General features: G+C 37.1%; 3 protein-coding genes and 1 pseudogene across 3 annotated transcripts; 3 read left to right on the top strand and 1 right to left on the bottom strand.

Annotated features, from left to right (window-relative positions):
- Nucleotides 1–5,926: 5,926 nt before the first annotated feature.
- On the bottom strand, nucleotides 5,927–8,937 carry LOC107413353 (vacuolar protein sorting-associated protein 24 homolog 1). The gene is made up of 6 exons (XM_048462692.2): nucleotides 8,641–8,937; nucleotides 8,364–8,440; nucleotides 7,753–7,855; nucleotides 6,824–6,945; nucleotides 6,359–6,553; nucleotides 5,927–6,269 (listed from the first exon to the last, which is right to left on the bottom strand). Exons 1-6 carry the CDS (start codon nucleotides 8,750–8,752, stop codon nucleotides 6,189–6,191), a joined length of 690 nt encoding a protein of 229 aa, XP_048318649.2. The 5' UTR covers nucleotides 8,753–8,937; the 3' UTR covers nucleotides 5,927–6,188.
- Nucleotides 8,938–12,659: 3,722 nt separating this feature from the next.
- Nucleotides 12,660–13,176, top strand: LOC132803970 (binding partner of ACD11 1-like; annotated as a pseudogene).
- A 1,327-nt stretch (nucleotides 13,177–14,503) lies between these two features.
- On the top strand, nucleotides 14,504–16,523 carry LOC125419122 (putative disease resistance protein RGA3). The gene has a single exon (XM_048464360.2). The coding sequence runs from the start codon at nucleotides 14,768–14,770 to the stop codon at nucleotides 16,055–16,057; it is 1,290 nt and encodes a 429-aa protein (XP_048320317.2). The 5' UTR covers nucleotides 14,504–14,767; the 3' UTR covers nucleotides 16,058–16,523.
- LOC132799378 (putative disease resistance protein RGA1) lies at nucleotides 16,097–20,851 on the top strand. The gene is made up of 2 exons (XM_060817838.1): nucleotides 16,097–16,984; nucleotides 20,180–20,851. Exons 1-2 carry the CDS (start codon nucleotides 16,097–16,099, stop codon nucleotides 20,849–20,851), a joined length of 1,560 nt encoding a protein of 519 aa, XP_060673821.1.

The following is a 20,851-nucleotide window of genomic DNA, read 5'->3' as shown; positions in this document are numbered from 1 at the left end:
TTCCATCTGGGTTTGTTAGAAAACTTCATGTAAACAAAATTTTCTATCCGTGAAATGAGAGCAGGCTTGAGTACGATCCAGCAAACCCTGACGCCGGAGGAGGCCAGTGTACTGAACCATTCGATCGCCCAAGCTGGTCGTCGGAATCACGGCCTAGACAACGCCACTACATGTGGTGGCGGCGACGCTGTTGGCCTTGCCTTCTGGGTCACCAAGCATATATCAAATCCCATCCCAATTCGTCACACCCACTCCAGTGAAAAGCTCTTGAGCTCTGCTTCAGCGTTGCTCTGGAGCGTCTCCCTACCGTGCAAAACATGAGCCCGGGGAATGAACCGCCTATCTCCAATGCTCTCCTGGCGGCCCTTGAGCCGGCTCAGGCTCACCAGCGCCGTGGATGCCCTGAGCAGCAGCAGCCTCTTTTAGCCGTCAAGGTCGAGCTTGAATAGCTCATCATATCCATACTTGACGACCCCAGCGTGGGCCGAGTGATGCGCGAAGCCAGTTTCTCCAATCCTGCCGTGAAAGCCACTGTCGAACAGTCTCTGAATTCCTTTGCTGCAGCCGCCGTGGCCAACTCATCTCCAATTGGTTTGGGATTCCGGCCAACGGCGTTGGCTGTGCCGAGTCGGAATTTGTATTTGAATCCGCGGTTGCAGTTGCAAGGGAGCAGAGGCTGGTGTGAATTCGGCGCTGCAGAGCGTCAAAAAATCTCCTAAAACAATAAAAACAATTAAAAATAATAATAAATAATAAAATATTAATATTTTAAAAAAATTAATATAATATATGTCAAATCACTATTATGCCTCACTTTAACACCGATGATGACGGGATTAATTTGTAATTATAACATACATTAAATTAAAGGTTAAATAGCCACTTTACAACTTCATTTTAGAAAAATTGCAAAATTTTTTTTTTTTTTTAAAACTAGCCACCTTGGGACAAAAATATCTTTGATAAAGTTGAAAATTACGCAAAAGGTTTTTTTTACACCCTTTTCTTTCTTCATCTACACAGTCATTCGTGGGAGTAGGGTTTCTACACAGCCATTCGTGGGGTTTCTCTAAACTCTTTGCATCTCATCGCCTCTCACTCTCATTTTTTTGTATTTTCTCATATCTCAAACTAAAATCAGGTAAAAATTTTATCTTTTTTCTTATTAGATGAAAGTAAGGAAACATGTATTTTTTTTGTTTTTTCTCTTTCTCTTTTTTCTTGTAAGTTTTATTAGTTTAGGGTTTTTTAAGCTTTTTATTTGATATGGGTATGCAAGAAATTAATTTATGAGATGTTATATGTGATTTTAAAGATACTTAGGTGGCATATGGTTTGAAAATGGGAAAAATTTTGTGTAAAACTGAAAAATCGCGAAAAACAGTAAAAACGGAGGAAATTGGGCGAAAAAGATGAATTTCCGCCAATTTCCTCCAGTTTGGCAGTTTTCGCAAAATTTCCGCCAGTTTTCCGCTAGTTTTCCGCCAATTTTCCGCTAGTTTTCCGCCAGTTTTCCGCCAATTTTCCGCCAGTTTTCCGCCATTTTTCCGCCAGTTTTCCGCCAGTAGGAAAAAGCTATATTTGGCCCGAAAAAAAAAACAGAATCAACTTTTTTAATACAGTTAATATGTTTGTTTAATATTATTCAAAATTTTATATATTTATTGATTTAGTTTAACGTTATTCATTTAATTTTGTAGTAAAATGGAAGATGATGACATTGTAATTGCGGTTTTATACAATGGAACATTGGTACAAAATGATAGTGGTGATTGGGAATATCGAAATGGTAAAAATATAATGGTTTCCGTCGGCAAGAGATGCATAAAATCAGAGTTAGAGGATGAGATTTTCAATTCTATTGAGATAGATCGAAATGAATATTTGCTAAAGCTAAAATGGATATATGGACGATGTGCAGAAAAGTTGGATCCTATAGAAATACGATGTGATAGGGATGTGAAATGCTTTCTTCAAGAAGTGAGGAATTGAGGGATGACAATGATGCGGCCTCCATTGTATGTTGAGGTGATTTCAAAAGTTGAACATGTATGTAGAAATGTTCATCAAACAACATTTGCTTCGGATAGTGGGAGTAATCTTCATTCTTTTTCTTGTCCTCCAATTGGCGCCCGTCTACCACAAGCTTCCGGTACTGAACCTATTCAGGCTACATCTCAGGAAATTATGGTTCAAGAAACTCAGTTTAGAGATCAAGTTGATGTTCGTGGGGCCTGGACATCATTTAACATTCACGAAGGAGTTGATGTTGGAGGTGACTATGCTGAACGGTTTCCTAACGACGAGAAGTATGAGCAGTTGCATCATATTGATCATGATGAGAATTACAATGCAGCAGGGGATGATGTTGGTCATAATGATGGAGATTTTGATCATGAGTTGCCAGACAATGATAATGATATGCATCCTGAAATGAACAATGAAGGAGTTGATGATGTTAGGGTTCATCGTGCTACAAGTGACCACATATCATCGAGCAACAGAAGTGGTTCTATGGCCATATTTTCGTCAAAGTTCACTGGCTGTGAGAGCATAGTAGTTGGACAATTATTTCGCAACAAACGTGACCTACAGAATAAACTGAGTATCTATTGCATGCGAGAAAATAAGGAGTTCAAGGTGACACGGTCAACTACACAACGGTATGAGGTTGTATGCTTGGAAAATACTTGTAAATGGCGACTACGTGCAACCACATTTAAAAATGGAGAAATATTTGTTGTGAGAATTTTTGATAATGTACACAGTTGCTCGTTAGATATCGTGCATCGAGAACACAAGCAAGCCAGTAGCCGGGTTATCGGGCAATGTATCAAATCTAAATATGAAGGTATTGCACGTGTTTACAAACCCAAAGAAATTCAACATGATTTTTTGCAGAAATATGGGGTGAATATAAGCTACAACAAAGCATGGAGAGGTAAAGAGTATGCACTTAACAGTGTTAGGGGATCTCCAGAGGAGAATTTTGCTAAGTTACCTGCCTACTGTTATGAGTTAGTGTCGAAGAACCCTGGGACTGTTACACGTATCAAAACAGACGATAATAATAATTTTGTATATTTCTTTATGGCGATTGGAGCAAGCATTAGGGGATTTAAATCCCACATAAGACCCGTATTGGCTGTTGATGCAACTACATTGAAAGGGAAATTCAAAGGGTACATGTATATTGCATCGAGCATGGATGGCAATAAGCAAATATATCCTTTGTCTTTCGGCATTGGAGATGGAGAGAATGAGCAAGCATATACATGGTTTTTCCAAAACCTGAAGGATGCCATCGGAGATTTTCCAGATTTGGTGTTTGTGAGTGATAGACACCCCGCTATTGAAAGGGCATTACGCAAAGTTTTTCCCAATGCATACGATGCGTTGTGCACATACCATATAAGCAGAAATATTAAAGCAAATGGACATGCGAAAGATGAATCAATAATACAATGTTTCATGCTCGCAGCTAGTGCATATTTGGTTGAAGATTTTGAGTTTTATATGGGGCAAATTGAGGCAAAAAACAGTAGGGCTGCCCAGTACATTCGATCATGTGACCCTACAAAGTGGGCACGTTCTCTTTGTCCATGTAGAAGGTACACTATCATGACCACCAATATTGCAGAAAGCTTGAATGGCATTCTGCTAGATGCTAGAGAGATGCCAATAGTAGCATTAATAGAGCACATACGGGATTTACTGTAAAGGTGGTTTTATGAGCGACGTACTGCAGGTGCAAAATTGACAAAGCCTGTGACTGACCATATGGAAAAGCAACTCAAACTACGAAATTTGGAGTCCATCGGACTACGTGTGAAAGCCATTAATATGCCTGAATTTCTTGTGGAAGGTGGGAGTTTGAGGGGTACAGTTAATCTCCAATCAAAAACATGCTCATGCAAAGTCTTCGATCTTGATCAATATCCTTGTGATCATTGTATTGCCGCTTGCAGAGACCGAAAAATTGCTCCTTATGGCATGTGTTCTCATTACTACACCGCGGATGCATATCGTGCAGCTTATGCTGAGTCCATTTATCCTTTGTTAGATGAAAAACAGTGGCATGTCCTGGATGACGTGGCAAGTCACATTGTTCTTCCACCAAGATGGACACGTAGGCGAGCCGGTAGACCGAGGATGCAACGCATATCATCCGAAGGTGAAGATGTTATTGGACGTAGATGTAGCCGATGCGGTGGTGTTGGACATTATAGGCAGAGATGTACGAATGCATTGTCTTATGCTTCGAATTAGAAAGTTTTAATTTAGTGTTATGGTTTAATATGTTTTGATAATTATTTCATATATTGGATATAATATTTTATACTCCACGGTGGAAGATTTATTAGCAATCTTTTTTTTTTTTTGAATTTAATCCTAAATGAAAAGAGGCTTTCTGGAATTGATTTTCAATCTTTAGTTTACATATCATTTTATGAAATGTCCAAATGATTTTGAAAATAAAAACAAACATATATCAATTTTTTATTTATTTAAAATGGTTATTGATTTTAAATGTCACTACATTTTTTGTTAATTCCATCTTCATCTTATATAATATTTGTCTCCACTCCCAATTTTTTTTACCCTACTATTAACTTATATAATCTATTAGAAATTGATTTTCCAAGTGGAGGAAATTAGTTTCTAATAGGAGTAAAAATTATTCAACGATTTTCGCTTGGAGGAAATGTTTTCCAACAGGAGAAAAACTATTTCCGCTTGGAGGAAAATTTTTCCACTTGGCGGAAATTTATCAAGAGGCTTCAATTTTTCTTCATATGGGATTTCCGACTGGAGGAACGTTTTTCCTCCATTTTTCCTCCAGTAGGAAAATTTTTCCGCATATAGGAAATATTTCCGACAAGCGGAAATTTTTTTAAAATTTGCAATTAAGCTCTTAAGGCGTTTGTGCATAACGGAATTCTAATAAATAAACATGGCACATTTCCTATAAGGTCAATTACTTATCCTTACATCAATACCACATTGTTATCTTTGTTAAATGAACATTATAAGCCACCATTATAATTTTTCGTTTCAGATACACTCAGTACTATACGACTAAATGTTTTAGATGTATTCAGATGCAAAGTACTAAAAATAGCATGTTCAACAGTCTGTAGGCAAACATCCTTAACTTATTCAGAAATATGACTTCGAACAAGCAAGTTAAGTTATACGGAAATATAACTTCAGACAATTTAAAATTGTTAATGAAAATTGAACAAATATTTGGTTGTGTAAAGAAATATTCTTATTACTGTATAATAAACAACTCTTAAACTAATGCTTGATACTTGATAGAAGGTAATCTATTGCAGTCCACAATTGGCCTAGTATGCCTTTTAACCTTCTAGTTGTAAGGTTTCCTTTGAGGAAGCATTATTTCCAAGAAAGTCATTGTCATGTGAGCATTGCTGTTTGCAAGCTCATAGTATCATATCTTAATGGCTCTGTAAAGCCCTCTGTATGGGATCTTTCAAATAATTAAATGGAGTTAGATCTCAAATCCAGTTAGAACCTAATGGATCAAACACCTGTAAAGCATATGAAAATGATGGCAACAATTCATGAATCCCTGTGATAATATTCCAAGATTGTGAATAAGATGTTCAAAGCATATGCATCGGCTCTCCGGGCTCATTTGGGATATAGAACTGATCAGGAGTTTCTGGTTTAATCCAGCCCAATCCTTAATGCCAAAGCTCTATTATCAAGATCCAAGTACACATTGTTAGATTTTTTGCATACAAATAGGGATGATCTGCCCTTAACAAGCAAGGTCAAAGTACACAAAGATTAGGGCCGTTCATTTCATTCACAAAATCTAAAATTCTCATGAGCGGTTTCATGAAATTCATTTTTTTATTGATGTTGATGAGATTATGAAAGTTACAATGCTTCAAGAGCAACACAAATTTCCACCATGGTAATTATAAATCAGGTATAGACAAAAGATACATTCCGCACTTCAATGTTACACAAATAACCATCTAACTCACAACTTCACAAAAACATTGCTTTCTAATATACAGTGGGTGCTTCCTCGAAGTTCTCTTTGTTAGTGATAATTAGGCCAGAGGCGCCGCAATCTCAATCTGTTCAAGAGGCCACATGCAAACGCACTGCCCAACTTCTCCCATAACGTTATGGTAGGCTTGATCTCTGACTTATGACCGTACTTTGGCCAGTCGAGCTCTTATTTCTTCCAATTCTTCCTCATCATCAACACCCTCGGGTATTGCTTCCTCCTATATAAATATAAAATTAAACATGTTACGCTTCTTCAATGCCAGAAAGTAAAAGCTTTTCATATTACACGACAGTCAGGTCAACATACCTCCTGTCCATTTTCTGATGTCTGAGCAGGTTGTTTTATTATCTCCTTCCTGATAGCTTCAGGAAGCTCTGCGGCAGTCTCACCAGCAATGGCAGTCAAAACCTTATCAACCTCTTCTTCTATCTCCTCTTCCATATCCTCAGAGTCTAGTGCTGAGTCAACAGCATCATTTACAATCTCCTCAATCACCCCTGCCTACAAAATCAGTTTCTTCAGCGGACAACTTAATTGGATTAATAGAATATGAGAACACAAAAATGAGAGGCTGAATAAACCTAAGAATAGGAAATTGAAAGTAAAAACTTCGGTTGGATATTAATCTTAGCTAATTCTTTTTTAATCAAAGAAAACACTGCTAAAAAAAATGCTCAACAAAAGGCAGTTATAACCTGAAAAACTACACTTTATCCACCGAAAAAGGTATATTTTTACACTCTATAAAGTAAAAGTTAGCAACAGGCATACCTTGGTCATTTCTTTGTTGAACTCTTGCATTGTAGTAGCCACCTCTGGAGCTTTCATGAGATTATTGACAAGCTTCATAACATCTGCACTCTTAGATAAATGCCCCACAGTACGGGCAATAGCTGCAGATTCACCAATTTTTTTTTTAAAAGAAAGGAAATTTAAAAGAGGTAAAACAAGCAGACAATAAGCATTACCAGCAGTTCATAAAATAGATTACTAACCACTGTTATAAAGATAATTTATCCCTAATGCAAGAAACATCATTACACTGGTTCCTTTTGCACCCTACATTGCAATAGCCTAGACTTGAAAGTAAAAGAACAAATTTTCATAATGGGTCAACATAAAAATATCATAGTCAGTACTGTCTGATTCAATTCCCCAGTTCATTTGTTATGAAAATTCAACATGTGATAAAATTAACCATCTTATCTTCTCAACCATCTATCTCATGTCTATGTCGGAAATATGGTAATTCTATGGAATGGATTAGATTATAAAGGAAAGTTAATCTTATATTTTCAAAATGAAGACTGTCATCTTTGTACAGGAACATGTGACTAGTCTTGAGATTGTCTTAAAAGATTATTCTTTGCATGAGGAATCTAAGTTGTTGTTCAACTCACCGACTCACTTCATCCATCATGCACTCTCTATCCAAGTAATACGACAAAAATATTTTCTTTTAAAATCAAACTAAGGCTATAGAAATTCTTAACCTTGGATATGATCCTATCATTAGTCTCTTGGTTATCAAAACAAATTTCTATCAAATTAAAATAGAATTCTGAACATAATCCATTCAGGCAGAGATGCAACTACACTGCTTAAATTCATAGACAAGCAATAACAGAAATCAGAGATGAGTGGATAATAATTTATAAATAGAAGTTCCATCGGTGATAAAATAATTAAGAACTTCGTACCAACACTTTCCCCAAGGTGCATTGATATTGAATTGAGTTGTGCCTTATTTTCATAAAGACGGGTCACTGTTTTTCTTGATCTGACAATTTCTTTTGCAAGTGCCTGAAAATAGATACGCAACGAAGACAATTCATAACAAAGAAGGGAGGGAGGAAAACTACGGTGCAACCAGCAAAAATTTTTTAAGTACAACAGCCAGTAGGCCAAACCACAGCACAGCTAAATTAAAACCAATGAAACTAGGATAATCGTCCTCTAATGTAGGTAGAAGCATAGATATAAAACCTCATTTTCCATGTTTAAACCAAGTTGCAAAAACCCATGATTTGCTATAAAATGTACATATTTGTAGCGAGTGTTGATAGCTCTTCCATGCATGAATTAGGTACAAATTTAATTTCTATAGAGTAATCAAAAACAAAAATAGCCAAAAATTCTACTGTCCACCATCAGCTCAATTGAATTTAAGCAAAAGATATATTTTTATGGAACTATAGGTGGAAAGCAAGCATGGGAATTCGATAAAGTGATCAGAACAATTATTGGAATTCAATAGATATTATTCAGTAAAAAAAACAAATTGTGTAAAACCAGGTTCATAAGCAAGTACCTTAGCAGAGACCATGTCATTCCTCTTGGCAGCTTCTCTAATGGCTTTCTGCACACTTTTCTCTTCTCTTTGTATATCTGAAAGAACCCATTACAAAAGAACCCGAATTTAACAATACCCAGAAGCCCATAGAGCTAAATTTATGCCTTTGTGAATCTAATAATCAAATTATCCTAAAAAGAAAATAAATAAAAAATAAAAAATAAAAATTTGACGCCAAAAAAACACCCAAAAAAAAAAAGGGAATTGGGTGTTAGTCGAAAAAAAAAAATATAACCTCGAATCTGACGTTCAATATTGCGACACTCTTGGCGGAGTCTACGCTGCCAATCTCTCAATTGTTGCTGTGGGTTTGGCTTTGGCTTCAAAATGTTCATCACCTTCTCCATATCTTTTTCAAATTTATTCCCTGTTAGGGAGAGACAAGGGCCAAAAAAGGATTGCTCTCAGATCGTGAGCGATCCAAGCCTTTGCTCTCTTCCCCTACAAAGGATAAAAGATTTAACCCAAAAAAAAAAAAAAGGTTCACTCCTAAGAAATTTGATAAATTCGTCAAAAAGTAGTCAACTTTTTCTTATAGCTTTCCATTGGAGGCTTTCGTTTTGAAGCAAGAACAAGGACACATAGTTTTTCTCTTGGATTTTTCCCATAAATAGCCACCTTAAGGGTACTTTAGTCCAAACGGGTAAAATATTGGTTAGTTTTTAAAAAAATAAAAAAATTTGCTATTTTTCTAAAATGGAATTGTAAAGTGGCTATTTATTGAAAAAACCCTTAAATTAAAGTACTTGGTTGTAATTAAAAAAATCCTCTAACGTGTCCAATATAATTAACCTTTATCTTTCTCTTAGCAAGCCAGGTAAATTTGTGATTTTTTTTAATATTTACAAATGTGTATCCTATAAATTTTAAGGAATTATGACAGCACTTTCTTTAATATTTTTAGGCCTTTTTTTTCTTTAATTCTACATCTATACTTTAATTAATTATGTGTAGCGTGAAGGAAGATGTAGCCAAGAAAAAAAAAAAGAATGAAAAAAATCCTAATATATCTCAAAGATAAAAAAGTATTCCAAAAAAAAAAAAAAAGGAAAATGTGAACAAGTCGAATCTCAACTAAAATTTTAAAGGTTTGGTTAAAATTATTTTATAAGTTTTTACCTCAATTGATTAGCCACGAAAAAAAAAAAAAAACAGTTTCGGCCAAGGATATTTTGAGCAAATTTGCATTTGAAACTATCACTAGAGGAATACGACTTTGCTTGTTCTTCTTCTCCTTCTTTTTTTTTTTTTATTTATTTTTTTTATTAAATTGGAAATATATATTAACAAATTTTTTAATGCCACGTTTTCTTTATAAAAAAAAAGAATTTAAATCACCCAATCAATAGAATCTAAAGTTTCTTGGAGCAGAGAAGGAAAATCCATGCTAAGAAGCCAAGTAAATTACAAGGCTAGTTCAAGACTAAAAAAAGCATCCAGACTCTCCTTATTTGACCTCATCTTCATGTAAAGGCAAGCCAATGAACCATGGCTTTTGTGTAGTCTATAAATATAATATTGTATGCTTTGTGGTTAAGTGACCTGAAGGGCCGCATCAATTTCAAGTAAATATCACCATTGCCTGTAACTTGCAAGGATGAGAGCAAGGTCAATTCTTGTTCTGTGATAAGATCTTCTGATATTGACCATCCAGCTGAGTTGGTTTGCCTTTTCCTTTCAAGTGGAAGGGATCATCAACTATCTCCAGGGCTTCATCCCCTACAGTCGGGCTTGCGAAGGTCCCCATGGAGGATTTGAAAAGATCACCCAGATCAACGTAAGCCACATTCTCGCTCTTCGGAAGAAGGAATGCTATCATTATCATAATAGAAACTCTACCTCAGTCTGGATCTTCTATTTTCTTTCTCTTTATTTGTTGTGGGAAAGGAAATTGACCTCCTTTAAGCATATTATTAAGTCGAAACAGCATCCACAGATTGATTTTCTGTCCATGCATCAGCAGTGCAATACAGTTCTACTTAGCTCCATGTTTAACCAAGGAGAGAGGTAATTAACTCCATTTTCACAAGGCAAAAGCCACTGACTCAACATCGTTTGTTCAAAAGGATGATGCCCTTCCCTCAGAAAGCATCTATTCCGATCAAAACAGTCGAGTGCAAACTTAATGAAACATAGCAACTACTGATTCTATGAGAAATTTAATATTGCAAAGTCAAGCTGCACTACAGTCTAAATCCAAACTATGTTATATAAAGCTCCTAAGGCTTAATCATCTTCTATAATATACAAGAAAATAACAAGTTGTGTCAATCATAGAACTAATAAATAGGTAAATAAATTAATATTTTAGAAACTAATTCTTACTCAGTGTATTTATTCTGCAATGAATTAATAATACATTATGAGAAACTCAATGTATTTGTTCTGCAACAAATTAATAATACCTTACGAGAAGCTCTGCTATTTCTGGCCTCAGCAGCACATTCACACATAACAATACTCCATACTTTCTAGTATATTTAAAGCATCCTTTCAAGACAGGTAAGTTTATTGTACACAATAGTCGATAGATATACCATCCCCAACAAAAAGTAGATCACAAATCTTTTTATCAACGGGGACGATATCGTGAGGATGGCCATCAATCTGCAGTTTCTTCTTTTCCTTCCTAAAAATTTCGACTTCATTAACTCTACCACTTTTTGAGAGACCAGCTAATAGAACATTGTATGTACCTAAGGACGGAAGAATTCCTTTCCCTTTCATGGTTTCAAAAATTTTAAGTACTTTATCAACAGCCCCAGCAGACATGCTAACAGGGCTAAGCGCTTTGGTAGAAATATATATCATTTCTTTCCATATGCTTGAGTGCTTTCCAGTGGAAATATTTCAAGGCTTAAATAACCTTAAAAGTATACACATTGAGGATTGTTACGAATTAAAAAGTTTGTCCGATAGTTTTCAAGACCTTATTGCCATTGAAAATTTCGAACTTACTGGTTCAATAAAGTTGGTGACTTTCCCACATGGTCTTAACAGTCTTACTTCCCTCCAACTTCTTGTCCTATCAGGTGATCCCCAATGTGAGTTTTGTTCAGAGAATCTCATTGTTGCTCCTAGAAAGTTGGTAGCTTTGTCTGAGGCCTTAAAGCATATCACCTTCCTCAAATCTATGCGTAGACGTTGGTTTCCAAATCTTTAATTGTTGCTGATTGGCTTGGAAACTTAACATCTCTTGAATCATGAAAATTTTATCATGCTCTAAATCAGTGGAAAGGTGCAAAAAGTAATCAGGAGAAGACTGGCACAAGGAAGCCCACATTCCAGATCTCCATGTGTGAGTTCCAAGATACCAACCCAAACAAGAAAACACTGCAAATTGTTTCTTTGAGTTGAGGTTTTCAAATATAACGCCCTTTCATAGTTTTCTTTCACGTTGTATTTGCATTTTTTTTCTTTTTCTCTCTCCTTTTCTCAAGTACTGGAATGTCATTATATGCAGCCGATGTGTTGTGTTTCTCTGACCACTTTAGAGAAGAAATATGAGAAGAAAAATAAAAATTAATTCTATTACTCTCTTAGAAATAGAATACAAAATACAAACTTCTCTCTCTCGGATTCTCACGTGTAATCTCTCTCTATTTACTATCAAACTCTCTCCTGGAGTTTCAACTCTTCTCTAGAGCTCTCTCTGGAGACTTAAACACACTCTCTCGGAGTTTACTCTCAATACTCCTCACTTGGGATGATATTGAGCTTGCTCGGCTTGGCTTGCATGCAACAGGATGGAGCTTATTTATAGGCTCACAAATTCGGTGCATGTCCTCCATTTTCAACCTCTTCTGATGTTCAGCACTGGCCTTCTGACATTGCCCACAATTGTTGAGCAAGTTGGAGTTCGGTTTTAAATGCAGCAATGGCCATTGTCAAAAATGGTGAGCTGCTGGTTTCACACTGTCGGTGCAGTGTGGTGTGGCTGGACTTCACACGATGTACATCTTTTAAATAATCATATTATCTATTCGCATGTTGTCTTGGTAAACCGCAATCAGATAAACAATTATTGTCTTTTACTTCCAATGTAATATTATGTCACCTGCTGCTTGGTTTATAAGATGATTTTACATTCATTTGCTACTTGGTTTATGTCATCAGGGAGGTATGATAACTCTCGCGCCAGAGCATGAGCTGCCACCTGCTGCTTCTGCAAGATTCTATATTGGAAAATTAAATTTCATACTTCAGGAACTGCCTCTACAGCACCCTCTGTAATAATGTTACTAACCTGTTTATTTCACTAGTATCTTTAGGAAATTGATAATAGATCTCCTCCCTGCAGGTTGTGCTGAATCTCCATTTCAGAAAGCAGATGATATGATTAGCAGCATGCTTGCTGTGGCCTTTATCTTAGGCAAACATGTAGACAACAAGACAGACAACTTTGATGACAAATATCAGTTATCTTCAAAGACAGTCAAAAATTGCTTCTTTAGACAAGAAAATTGGGTTCGCCGGGAAAATTAGCGCTGGGACTTCCTTGGTCATTGACATAAAGCTCATGAGGTGGAATAAGAAATTTCAGGCTTTGGGGAAAACAGAATTAGCTTTTGCAGCTGCCGAGCAGAAAGTTAGTAGTGGTTTAATGGAGAATGTTTTTAGTGGAGCCATTTGTGTTACAGGTGCTTTCAACAAGGTCCCAAAAGCAGCCAGCACAAGAGTTGGCTGGAAGAGCAAGGAGAAAGTTGAAATGGTTGAAGGAGAAGAAAAGAGGAAAATGGTAGATTACAATGCTCAAGGTTTAATCCTGTGAAATGGACTTGTGCTGTAGCATGAAAGTGCTCAGTTTAGGAAATGTTTCCTCAATCAGTTAGACATTTTTCCTTTTGTCAGTGTGGTTTGCCCTGATTAAGGTCTTTTTTTCTTTATTATTTGATTGTTAATGGTAATATTGCTTTCTTTCTTTAGTTAACAATATACAACTCTATGTTTAGGAAATTACAAGAACGTAGTCCACGAAAGGCATTAAATTAATTTATTAGGTATTAGAAAAGGAAGATTAATCGAGAAAAATAAGAGAAAAAATACAAGCCTAAATTCTCCTAGATTTACTACTATGGATTACTAATATAAATTATGAAAAAACTTGAAAGGTTGAAATTACTGATCTTAGACAAAACAGAGATTAGAAATATATATATATATATATATATATATATCCATATATGCTAGGCTAGTCAAGAATAGAACTGTCAAAACGTCTTATTCTTATTCAAAGAAACGGTGGACTCAAGCAAACTGAAAAAGTGTTTCAAGGAAACAATTTTAGTATTCCCCAAATCTGTGATGTTCATGGGTTTTTCCTTTCAGACGATAATGGAAAAAGAGGGAAGGAAACAATGAGAATCATAAATGATACAGAAAAGAAGCTGCTTCCGATGATAAAATGCAGCTTAAATGAAATACGCAATTTCAGTTCCTTGTCAACAAATCAAGATTAGCAAGAAGTAATTGCATCAAACTTTCTTCTTTTTGGATTTGAGCATCATAGGTCCAATAAATATGCATAAGCAATTAGGCACCACGCCAGCACACACAGGTATCAATATAGCATATTCTTGGAGTAAGAAGCTAGATGTCAACGGCATGTTAGTGATGCATTTTATAGATGCAATATTTTCTCATTAACAAAAGGACTGAAAATTAGATCTGGATAGAAGGAAAGTTGACCAGCATGATGTAGAATGACTATTAAGAGTTATAGGGTAAGACATACTTCTTGACTTGTAAGGCTACTTTTTGACTTACTTTTTGACTTGTAAGGCTTATAAGACATACTTTTTGACTTGTACGGCTTATAAGGCATACTTTTTGCATCATAAATTTAAAACAGCTACTTGGAAAATTCAGCAATAACGAAGCTTAGGAAAAAATTGCCGTTTCCATTGACATTGGGGACCTATTCAACATTAATTAATATTGCCGTGTTCAATTTAGTTAAGGAGTGACCAAATTTAGCATCAGCTGCCTAGTTGCCATACAGCTCATAGTCTCTATTAGAACTATTGAAAATCGGAATTTAAAAAAATTAAATACAGAGGAAATTCTCTCTCTCTCTCTCTCTCTCTTATGTTTTCTCTCACTCTCCCGGTTCCTTTTCTATCTAAGAAAGTGAGCCGTACATTCAAGCAAGAAATCCTTTTCACACGGAAACCCAAGAACTGAAAGACCACATTTCTTTTTATCATTGGATAAGTAATTTCTTGGATAAAACTTAATCACACCGTAGGACAGCTGTCTAACTCATGAACTATATAGCATCCTCTACTTTCTTTGGATTAGAATTCAATTAACCATATTTCACCAAGGAAAAAAGAATTCAATTGACCACTTACGGGGACAAAATGGCTGAAGCTTTACTTACTGTCACGTTTGAGAATCTGAACTCGTTGATCCAGAAAGGGTTTGGATTGGTTTGGGGTGTCAACAAAGAGATGGAGAAGCTGTCTAGCATCCTCTCAACCATGTGTGCTGTGCTTGAAGATGCAGAGGAGAGGCAGTTAAGAGACAGGGCAATCAAGAATTGGCTGCAGAAACTTAAAGATGCTGCAGATGCTGCAGATGAGTTGGATGACATCTTGGATGAGTGTTCAATGGAGGCATCACTACTGGAGTACAAAAGGCAGAGCTCTATATCAACCCAAAAGGTAAGAGCTTCTTTCTTCTCCTGTTTCAACCCAAAAAATACTCTGTTTCGTTTCAGAATTGCAAAACGGATGGAAGATGTTTCAGATAGGTTGGATGCAATTGCTAGTGAGCGAATGAAATTTCACTTGCGTGAGGTTGTCCAGGAAAGGCATCTCCAAGTAAGAGACAAACGCCAAACTGCCTCCATTGTTGATGAGAAACATGTGTATGGAAGAGAAGGAGATAAAGATAAGATTGTGGAGTTTTTGGTTGATAATTCAAGAAGTTCCAAAGATCTGTCTGTCTATCCTATTGTGGGCATGGGGGGCATGGGAAAGACTACCCTTGCTCAGCTGGTGTACTATGATGCAGGGGTTAGCAGGCATTTTGAGATTAAAATTTGGGTATGTGTTTCTGAGGACTTTGATGTGAAAAGATTGATAAAAACTATAATAGAATCTGCCTCTGGAAATGCCTGTGATGCTTTGGACATGGATCCTCTGCAGAAACGCCTCCAGAAGATGTTGGAAAGAAAGAAGTTTTTAATTGTTTTGGATGATGTGTGGAATGAAGACCAAGAGCAATGGGAAGCATTAAGAAATGTAGTTGCTTGTGGATTAAATGGTTCTTCGATTGTAGTCACCACTCGTCTTAAAAAGGTTGCATTGATTATGGGAACAGTTCCAATGCATCAGCTGTCTGTTTTATCCGAAGATGATTGCTGGTTATTGTTCAAGCAACGTGCATTTGGTAACGAAAGTGAAGAGCGACAAAATCTTGGAAAAATTGGGAAGGAGATTGTGAAGAAGTGCAAGGGAAATCCACTGGCCGCAAAGGCTTTAGGAAGCTTAATGCGTGAGGAAAATGAGTGGCTTTTCGTTATGGAAAGTGAACTTTGGAATCTTCCACAAGAAGAAACTTCCATCCTGCCAGCATTAAGATTGAGCTACTTTCATCTACCTACAGAATTACAGCATTGTTTTGCTTATTGTTCCATATTTCCCTAGGATTTTGAAATAAAAAAGGAAAAATTAATTCATCTTTGGATGGCTAATGACCTTATATCTATGAAGGGAAACAAGGAAGTGGAAGAGGTTGGCAATGAGATATGTAAGGAATTATATTGGCGATCATTCTTTGAAGGTGTTCAGAGTAACAATGAGCGATTTGACAACATTTGTGGATTCAAGATGCATGATCTAGTGCATGATCTAGCTCGGTGTATGATGGAAGACGAAGCACGTGTTGTAGAAATTGAATGCCCTGTTAATTTGTCCAGAGCTCGTCATGTGACATTTAATTACTCTAACCAGGCATTTGACATGCTTTTTGCTTTTCAGAAAGCAGAATGCTTGCGTACTTTAATGTTGTCAAGGCATGGTCCCTTTAGAATTGAAGCGTGCAAGTTTCCTTGTCACTTGTATTTTCCTTCTTTACGAGCTTTTGATGCAAAAAGTTCTATGTTGACATCCGTATCTTTTGTAATCAATACTTCCAAACATCTTCGGTATTTGAATCTTTCAGGTACTTATATTAGAATTCTTCCAGAGTCAATTTGTTTTTTACGAAGTTTACAGACTTTGGATGTAAGGTTTTGTCGTAATCTTCAAAAGCTACCCAAGCATATGAGTCGCTTAAGGAGTCTTCGTCATCTTCATATTTTAGGTTGTTCTTCGTTGCGTCACATGCCTCCTAGCATTGGGAAACTAACTTGCTTAAGAACTTTAAGCATTTTTATTATGGGTAGGAGAAGAGGATATGATGTAGATGAATTGGGAAGTTTAAACCTTCATGGTAATTTAGGGATCAAAAACCTTGAGGAAGTGAAAAGTCCAGTGGAAGCCAAAAAAGCCAATCTAGATGGAAAAATGACTCTTAAAAGGTTGGAATTGTCATGGGACAGAAATGAAAAGTCTCAAGTGATCATAGAGCATGTAACACCCCATCCCAAAGTGCAACGGAAATTTTCCAACTTTGACCGAGGTTGACCGCTGACCGTTGACTTTGATCGTTGACTGTTGACCGAAGGAGTCAAAAGTTGACTTTTTGACTCAGATAGAATTCTAGGATGATTGAGGTACCGTTACGAAGTACACTTTGGCACGAGTTCGTAGACTAGTAGCACGTCGAAAACAGAACTACGGTTTGAAAGTTATGGGCAAAACAAGTCGAGATTCAAACTGTCTAAAAGGTGCCCGGAGTTGACTTTTTATGGTTGTAGAATTTTGCTTTAACTTTTGTATGGTTGTAAAGTGCTCGTCGATATGAGTTCATAGACTAGCGGCATGCTTAAATTGGACATCCGGTTAAAAAGTTATGGACATGTGAAGTTTTCCGAATACCGTAATATTTTAATATATCTGGCTTGAGTGAACAGTGACGCCACATGTCGACATCTGATAGGTCCACGTGGGTGAACAGTGTCACCCACAGTGTCTTTTATTTTGGCAAAACGGGGGAGAGAGAAAACGACCGGCCACCGCCACTTAGCCGTTTTTCGGCCACGCTTTCCCCACACGCGCCACCCCACTGCCTCCGCCTCCTCAATTCCGACCGGCCACCCAAATCTCATGGCCAACCAGTAGATAACGCGTCGGGATCGGAGCGTTTTCCGGCGACGGCAATTTTTCCCCTCCACCATCGGCCACCGCCGTTTGACCCATTTTCGGCCATTTTCAGGCCACACGCGCCAGCCACCCCTCACCACCTCCTCATTTTTGGCCAGCCCACCAAATTTCATGGCTACCGGACCTCCGACGGGCCGGGATCGGAGTATTTTTTGGCGAGGGGCCGAAAATCTTCAAACTTAGATCTCTTCGCCATCCGGCCTCCATTTGCCTCACCGCTGGTCCTGTTGGAACCCTCTTCCCTTGATCTACAAAATCCCTAAAAATCTCAGCCATCGGCCACCGAACGCGTCGCCGGCAGCGACAGTCGCCAGTGACCGGGATGGCTCGCCAGAAAATCCAGTTCCGGCGAGTATCCAGTTGCACCGCCGGTCCCTCCCCACTAATTCCGACCCCCTGAACCCAGATCCGGTGTCCTTTTCCTCCAATTCGCGACGGTTTGGGAGAATCGAGGCTCTAAAGGCCGAAAGCTTTCCGGCGAGATTCCGGCCACCTCGGGTCTGATCTCCGAGAAGCAAGATCGGATTCGTAATCCTTGTCACTCAAGCTTTGATTCGGTATATTACTCGTCAATTTTTGTTAACATTTGTGTTAGTCCCCCAAGGTACCGGGTATTATTTACCCGAATTATTAATTTATTTGACTGTGTGTGAATTGTTGTTCTAGGAGCACGTGTGCGTCGTGGAATTGATCCCATAGAGGATCTTAGGTTAATTGTGTGCTCCAAGTGAGTGACCCACTTTTAAAATTATTTTAGGGTGATTAATTATATTTATGTCGTGTTAATTTGATATCTAGAATTTGCTCATGTGGTGGAATTTAAATATAATTGTGGAAAAATATTATTTTATATATATATATATACCCCTTGATGCTAAACGGAATTTTGGGTTATTAAGAAATTCCCGATTATTATTATTGTTATTTAATTGTATTTATTACGCATGAGCAAGATATTTTTATTAATTAATTGTATCTGGATTTTTATATTATTTTTAGGCATGATTGGTTTAAATTGGTGGTTTTAAATTTAATAATTATGCCCGTGGAGTACTAATTGATGGACTTTGTGTTACGAGAAAAATTATTTGTATATTGTTATCGGTGGTTTTGTACCGGAAATGTTAAAGAAAAGTGTGGGATGGTGAGTTTGAAAAATGGTATAATTTCCACGGTAAATTTTTGAAAATTTTGATTATTTATATTAGACGCACTCATACAGTATTGATGTTCTGGCTGTATATGTGGATTAGCGCGCAAGTTATTATGTCTCCCGTGAATTGCCATTGGACCAAGGGCAGGCAAGTTTGATATTGGCCATAGCCGCCTCCCTCCGTGGCTGGGATGACGGTTTCAGCAGCAGTGCTGTCGGGACGCCGAAGCGCCGTATGCAAGTTTCTCTCTTTAACCTCCCCACCAGTCGGTGCTCAGGACGCTGGGTATCGGAGGGCATCACTGGTATATGGTATGGTGCGTCAAGTATAAATTTTCGGATAGAAATTTCAAACCCTAAAGTGTTCTAAAATTATTTATTATATTTTATTACATTTTATTTATATTGGATTATTTAATTATTATTTATTAAATTAATGATTCCTTGGCTTTGGGCATACGGATAATCGAGTTTTGCGAAAATGTTTTAAAAGGGGAACATTTCCAAAGGAATGAATAGTAAGGGTTTTGAGAGAAATTAGTACTTTCAAATGTTTATTATTATTTATTTATTTAAATTGTTTGGTATTGATTAATAAAATTCCTTTATTTGTTATATTATTAATATTAAAAGTGTACAGTAGATAGGGTCACTCACTGAGATGATTAGCATCTCATATTTTTAAATTTCGTTCCCCTAGGTCCAGGTTGGGAGACGTTGATCGTCCGGGACGAGCCCAATGTCTCAGTTCATTGCCGAAAGTCCAAGAAGCATTTCTTCCCTTTTTTCCTCTTCATCTTGTATTGCTTCTTTATCTGACATTGTATTAATTCCGCATTTATTTGTATAACGCTCTGTATACTGTATTGGACATTTAGTTGTTAATTATGCACTGATTTACTGTTATTCATTTGGAATGCTGTAAATTTGTGGAATTAAATTGTAGTAATGTGGGAGGAATAAGGGGATGTGTATAGAAGTGTGTTTTCAGGGCAGGAAATTTGTGGTAAGTCCAACCCTTAGGGGAGGTTCTGCCGGATTTTCCATTGGAGGGTCCGGTAGGGTTTCCCTGGGATTAGGACTTGTCTAGGGTTCCAGTGAGGAATTTTGGACGGGTCCTGACAGAGCAGGTACTTGAATCTCTTGAACCTCCCCCAAGTATAAAATCTTTGGATATTTCAAATTTTGGAGGCAAGCATTTCCCTCGGTGGTTCAAGAATAGGGCAATATATGAAAATTTAGCCAGTATATGTTTCGTCGGTTGTAAAAATTGTATGGAACTTCCTACAGGCCTGGGGAAACTTCCATCTCTAACATATCTTTATTTATATGGTATGGATTTAGTGCAGTATGTAGATAATGAATCTTATGGTGGAGAGCTAGAGGGAGGTTTCTTGCACTTACAAAGTCTATTTATTACTGACTTACCAAATTTAGAAAGGTTGTCCAAGGAGGAAAGAAGGATGGACTTTTCATGCCTATCTTATTTGCACATTGAGAAATGCCCTAAATTGACATTACATTGTCTTCGGTCAATCAAAGAATTGATAATAAGGGGATGCAGTGAGGCACTGTTAAAAACAGTTTCAAATCTGCATACTCTAACATCACTTGAAATATGTGACAATGAGAATTTGGCATCCTTTCCTGATGGGATCCTACAAAATCTTACCACTTTCCAATCACTTAAAATTGAAAGATTCAACAAGCTTCAACTTTTGCAATCTGATATGCTAATTGGGCTAAGTTCTTTGGAAGGTTTATCTATTACTTCTTGCCATATGCTCGAGTGCTTTCCAGTGGAAATATTTCGAGGCTCATATAGTGTTAAAAGTATATATATTGAAGATTGTATCAAGTTCAAAAGTTTATCCGCTAGTTTTGGAGACCTTACTGCCCTTGTGTCTTTGCAACTTATTGGTTGTCCAGAGTTGGAGGCTTTCCCAAATGATCTTAACAATCTTTCTCGCCTCGAAAATCTGATGCTATCAGGGTACACCTATCAAGGTGACGGTTCATAA

The sequence above is a fragment of the Ziziphus jujuba genome, chromosome 6 (assembly GCF_031755915.1).
Source record: "Ziziphus jujuba cultivar Dongzao chromosome 6, ASM3175591v1".
NCBI lineage: Eukaryota > Viridiplantae > Streptophyta > Magnoliopsida > Rosales > Rhamnaceae > Ziziphus > Ziziphus jujuba.
This window is presented reverse-complemented; position numbering and strand designations above follow the sequence as displayed.